This window comes from Callithrix jacchus, chromosome 5, assembly GCF_049354715.1.
Source record: "Callithrix jacchus isolate 240 chromosome 5, calJac240_pri, whole genome shotgun sequence".
Classification (NCBI taxonomy): Eukaryota; Metazoa; Chordata; class Mammalia; order Primates; family Cebidae; genus Callithrix; species Callithrix jacchus.
This window is the reverse complement of record NC_133506.1, coordinates 91,960,702-91,966,583: the sequence shown is the minus strand read 5'-3', so window position 1 is coordinate 91,966,583 and position 5,882 is coordinate 91,960,702. Positions and strand designations below refer to the sequence as shown.

The 5,882-nt window shown below is 42.7% G+C and overlaps 1 protein-coding gene across 1 annotated transcript; it reads left to right on the top strand.

Moving 5' to 3' along the window:
- Positions 1 to 3,871: 3,871 nt before the first annotated feature.
- Positions 3,872 to 5,216, top strand: LOC100396655 (uncharacterized). The gene has a single exon (XM_008997562.4). The coding sequence runs from the start codon at positions 3,925 to 3,927 to the stop codon at positions 4,432 to 4,434; it is 510 nt and encodes a 169-aa protein (XP_008995810.1). The 5' UTR covers positions 3,872 to 3,924; the 3' UTR covers positions 4,435 to 5,216.
- Positions 5,217 to 5,882: the final 666 nt, after the last annotated feature.

The following is a 5,882-nucleotide window of genomic DNA, read 5'->3' as shown; positions in this document are numbered from 1 at the left end:
AGATATAGACCAATGGAACAAAACAGAGGCACCGGAGGCAACACAACGTATCTACAGCTATACAATCTTTGATAAACCTGACAAAAACAAGCAATGGGGAAAGGATTCCATGTTTAACAAATGCTGTTGGGAAAACTGGCTAGCCATGTGCAGAAAGCAGAAACTGGACCTCTTCCTGACACCTCACACTAAAATTAACTCCAGATGGATTAAAGACTTAAACATAAGACCTGGCACCATAAAAACCCTAGAAGAAAATCTAGGCAAAACTATCCAAGACATAGGAGTAGGCAAGGACTTCATGAAGAAAACACCAAAAGCATTGGCAACAAAAGCCAAAATAGACAAATGGGACCTAATCGAACTCCACAGCTTCTGCACGGCAAAAGAAACAGTCACTAGAGTGCATCGGCAACCAACAGAATGGGAAAAAATTTTTGCAGTTTACCCATCTGACAAAGGGCTGATATCCAGAATTTACAAAGAACTCAAACAGATTTACAGAAAAAAAAAACAAACAAGCCCATTCAAAAGTGGGCAAAGGATATAAACAGACACTTTACGAAAGAAGACATATATGAGGCCAACAATCATCTGAAAAAATGCTTATCGTCACTGGTCATCAGAGAGATGCAAATGAAAACCACATTGGGATACCATCTCACTCCAGTTAGAATGGCGATCATTAAAAAATCTGGAGACAACAGATGCTGGAGAGGATGTGTAGAAAAGGGAACACTTTTACACTGTTGGTGGGAGTGTAAATTAGTTCAACCATTGTGGAAGACAGTGTGGCGATTCCTCAAGGCCTTAGAAATAGAAATTCCATTTGACCCAGCAATCCCATTACTGGGTATATATCCAAATGTCTGTAAATCGTTCTACTATAAGGACACATGTACACGAATGTTCATTGCAGCACTGTTTACAATAGCAAAGACCTGGAATCAACCAAAATGCCTATTGATAATAGACTGGATTGGGAAAATGTGGCACATATACACCATGGAATATTATGCAGCAATCAGAAATGATGAGTTCGTGTCGTTTGTAGGGACATGGATGAATCTGGAGAACATCATCCTCAGCAAACTGACACAAGAACAGAAAATGAAACACGGCATATTCTCACTCATAGGCGGGAGATGAAAAATGAGAACACATGGACACAGAAAGGGGAGTACTAAACACTGGGGTCTATTGGGGGGGAAAGGGGAGGGCCAGCGGGAGGGGTGGTTGGGAGGGATAGCCTGGGGAGAAATGCCAAATGTGGGTGAAGGGGAGAAGGAAAGCAAAGCACACTGCCATGTGTGTACCTACGCAACTGTCTTGCATGCTCTGCTCATGTACTCCAAAACCTAAAATTCAATAAAAAATTTTTTTAAAATGTCAGAAATGATGAAAAAAATAAATTAGAATGATCCTGCTTCAGGAAGGACGAAGTTAGTCTTCATAAATCAACTCTCCAGAACCATTGGTTGAATGATTTCTCTGTGTGACATGCACAGGTGACTTGACTTTCTTCAGTTGCAATACTAGAGCCCTTAGGCACAGAGATGCAGATTCTGGTGAATGTATATTGGTCTGAGTACACTAAGATCCAAGATACAGGGTGGAATAAGGAAATCTTAGCTACAATCTACCATTTGCTCCACACAGACCCAATCTTTGCTTCTTAAATGTGGTAAGCAACCACAAACTCTAGAAGAAGGAAGATGAGGAGGAGAGGAAGAGGAGAAAGAGGAAGAACAGAAGATGACAGGAAGAAGAGAGACAGAAAGATGAAAGAGAGAAGGAAGGAATGGAGGAAGGAGAGAGGGAGGGAAAGAAGGAAAGAAAGGAGGGAGGGAAGGAGAAAGGGAAGGAAAATAGGAAGAGAGAAAGGGAGGGAGAGAAGAAAGGAAGGAAGGAACGAACGAACGAACGAAGGAAGGAATGAAGGAAGGAAGGAAGGGAGGAAGGAAGGAGAAACTAAGAAGGAAAGGAAAGAACGGAGGGGGAGAGATATATAAAATGAAGGCCAGTGGAACAAGCAACAGTTGCTGCTACTATAATAAGGTGCACCTGAGACTCATCATCTCCACAAATTTACCACAAGTTTGACACTTATTTCTCCACTGTCCAGCATTTTGTTGCTCTAGATACTTTCCTGAAGCAATAAACCAGAGCTTCCTGTCTGCAAGGTCTGAGCTGCTAGTTACTGTACCATTGTCCGCTGTAATTGCTGTTTTCACTCATTTGTGACTTGTGTCTGCAAAACTTCATACTCAAATAGAGTCATTGAAAATGTAATTAGTTAAGATCAGGCCCTATTGGAATCATTGCCTCTGATTCAATATGACTGATGCCTGTGTAGAATGGGGAAGTTCAGAGGCAGTGTGCTTCTAGAAGGAAGGTAATGTAAGAGACACATGGAGAAGACACACATCTGCAAGTCAAGGAGGAGACCTGGAACTGATAGTTTCCCTACACTCTTCAGGCCAAAACAGCCTTGTCCACACCTGAAATTCAGACTGCTGGCCTTCAGAACTATGAGAAAATAAATTTAAGCCACTTGGTTTGTAGTAGTGTATCATGGCCATGCTAGTAAATTCATATATTCATTAAATGTCCAGAGCTACAGATAGATTCTCCTACATTCTCTGACTTCAAGATAGTAGCTCCTCGCCAAATAGGAACTCTGTTCTTTGCCTTCTAATATTCTGACATGAAGAGTGTAAAATGACTAGGCAATAACTATCACTTTTGACTATGCAAAAGAAATAGAGAAGGAAATATTATCATTTTAGTTCACACAGAAGTAAAAAAGAAAAAGGCAGATTGAACTACAGTGTTAGAACTTGATAGAGGGATTATCTGTTTTGGGTAATGAGTAAGAGAATATAATCTAAAGGGAATGGGATTAATTTCTGTTTCCTAACCTGGTAACGGGATCACAGATGTATTTACAAAGTTAGCTCAAGTTGAAAATTCATAATTTACATTCTTCCTAAATGAATTCTGTACCTAAATAATGTTTAACTATGTTACAACTCCAAGATGAATCAGGTGTCATCTCAACTCAACTAATTCCTTCATTAAAAGAAATACAGAAGAAATGGCACGGACTGTGCTGGTAACCAGGATCAGAGCTGAGACACAGCTCATGCTGGTTGGCCTCAATCTAAAGCAGTTATGTCACAGAAAGTCCTACATTCTATTCCTGGTAAGCCCCTCACTCCCAGACAAATCAGGATGAATGGTCACCCCAGGGCATTAGATAGCTTGATGCTATCTAAATCCCAGTGGACTTCTCTTTGTACTCAACTACTTCAATTCTGCTCTGCCACATAGAACACACTGTGCCAAACACCCTCTTCCCAGGTGATTTTGATGGAACTGAGAGACACAGGTGGTGTGTGTTTTACAGAGAGATACCTGTTAGTCTTGAATCAGACTTTGGTGACTGAGCAGTTTTGGGCACAGACATGGGTTCCTTTGGTCACTATAAATATATGAGCGTCACACTTTTCCCCGCAGACACTTCCCAATCTACATACAGCCAAAGAAGGAGGTTACTAGAGAGAACTTGAGCCTTCCCAGTCACCAGGAACTATCACATGACCAGAAGATAATCAGAGCAGGAACCATGCTAATGATGACACGGGCTTCCTTTTATCTGAAACAAAAGTTTCTGTGAGTAATTCACAATTAAGAAACAGATTAAACCCTTACTTTCAAAAGATTCATAAGATTTCAAAAACAACTTCCCCTTTGACAATCCCAATCGGACTGTGGAAAACAATGTAAACAGCAACAAGGAAAAGTCCTGCTGATTGGTGGAAACTTTGGAGGCCACATGTATAAAAGGCCCAGATTGGAAGGAGTCACCAGATTCTGGGAAACTCACCTCTGAACAGGAGCCCACCGTCCACTTCTGACATCATGACCCACTGCTGCTCCCCTTGCTGCCAGCCTACGTGCTGCCGGACCACCTGCTGCAGGACCACCTGCTGGAAGCCCACCTGTGTGACCAGCTGCTGCAGCACACCCTGCTGCCAGCCCTCCTGCTGTGTGTCCAGCTGCTGCCAGCCTTGCTGCCGCCCAACTTGCTGTCAAAACACCTGCTGCAGGACCACCTGCTGCCAGCCCACCTGTGTGACCAGCTGCTGCCAGCCTTCCTGCTGCAGCACATCCTGCTGCCAGCCCACCTGCTGTGGGTCCAGCTGCTGTGGCCAAACCAGCTGTGGCTCCAGCTGTGGTCAGACCAGCTCCTGTGCACCTGTGTACTGCACGAGGACCTGCTACCACCCCACGTGTGTCTGCCTGCCTGGCTGCCTAAACCAGAGCTGTGGATCCAGCTGCTGCCAGCCCTGCTGCCGCCCAGCCTGCTGTGAGACCACCTGCTGCCAGCCCACCTGTGTGTCCAGCTGCTGCCAGCCCTGCTGCTGCTGATCAGCCCTGACAAGGACCATCATCCTAACACAACGACATTCTCACTTTTTTTTTGAGACAGATTCTCACTCTATCACCCAGGCTGGAGTACAGTAGCATGATTTTAGCTCACTGTAACCTTTGCCTCCCAGGATCAACCAACTCTCCTGCCTCAGCCTCCCAACTAGCTGGGATTACAGGCCTATTCCACCACGCCTGACTAATTTTTTATTTTTAGTAGACATGGAGTTTCACCATGTTGATCAGGCTGGTCTCAAATGCCTGACCTCAAGTGATCCACCCACCTCAACCCCCCAAAATATTGGGATTATAGGCGTGAGCCACCGTGCCCAACCTCAACTTACTTATCTTTCAGGGGACAAATTTACTTTCCAACACAGAATGCTCTCACCAATATCTTTTTTTAACTTTTTTTTTTTTTTTTTTGCATGTTTAAAATCTTGTGATTCAGCTTGAGGGAGGGCAGAGTACTTCGTCCTGATTCTCTTTCTCCTGACACTTTGTGGATCATGTGCCAGCTTCCTGTGTCCTCAGTTTGGAGTCCTGGTCTCAGCTTTGAGTCTAACTTCAAGAGCTTCATTCTCTGCTTCTCAGAAATTTGCGTTTCTGTAATTGATCCTTTTGATCAACTGAATCTTTGCAATTGTATTTTCATTTTCAATTTTCTCCTCATGGTTTTTGCCCTTCTTTCTCCTATTTATGACAACTCTGGACTATGTCCCTTGTAGCACAGATTCTTACCTATGTGTTACTAAATAAATTATGAACCATCCTCCATCTCATATGGTGTTTTGTTTTATTCTACAGAATTCCTGATAAATGATCTACACACATGTCACATGCTATATGTAACATCCAATTTGATTCTGAAAACAGATGCTCATGTGTAATTGCCTCAATTTTTCAGCTGAGAACAATTTATTGTGTGATTTGATGTAGCTAATAAAGGACAGACTCGGGTCCAAGGTGAGATCTTCTCTTTCTACCCAAGAACCCTCCTATTTAACTCTCAGTTCAGTAGAAATGATACTGGGATTCAGTAAGAGCAAGACATGCACTGAGTTTAGTGAACATGGGTGGTATAATCTCTCACATTTGCAGATAACATTTCTGTTCACAAAGGTCTTCCCAAATTAGTTTTCCACACCTCACTGAGTAATAGCTACATGGTATGAAAACCGGGATTGCATTTAATAGCTCCCCTGAATGTGGATCTCTTTCCTCTCTACCTCTGACCATGTATTTATTCAATTAATCTGGATCAAACATTTGTGAGAATGCATTGTGCCCCCATGAAAGAGAGTCTGATCTGAGGATTTATATCATGTAAATAAATTCTTATATGGCTTCCTTCTCCTGAATACCTGTTGACAAAGCAAAATGAAATTAAGTTATTTCCTCTAAAATGTGGACAATACATTAAGCCACATTAAGTGAAATTGTCCCTC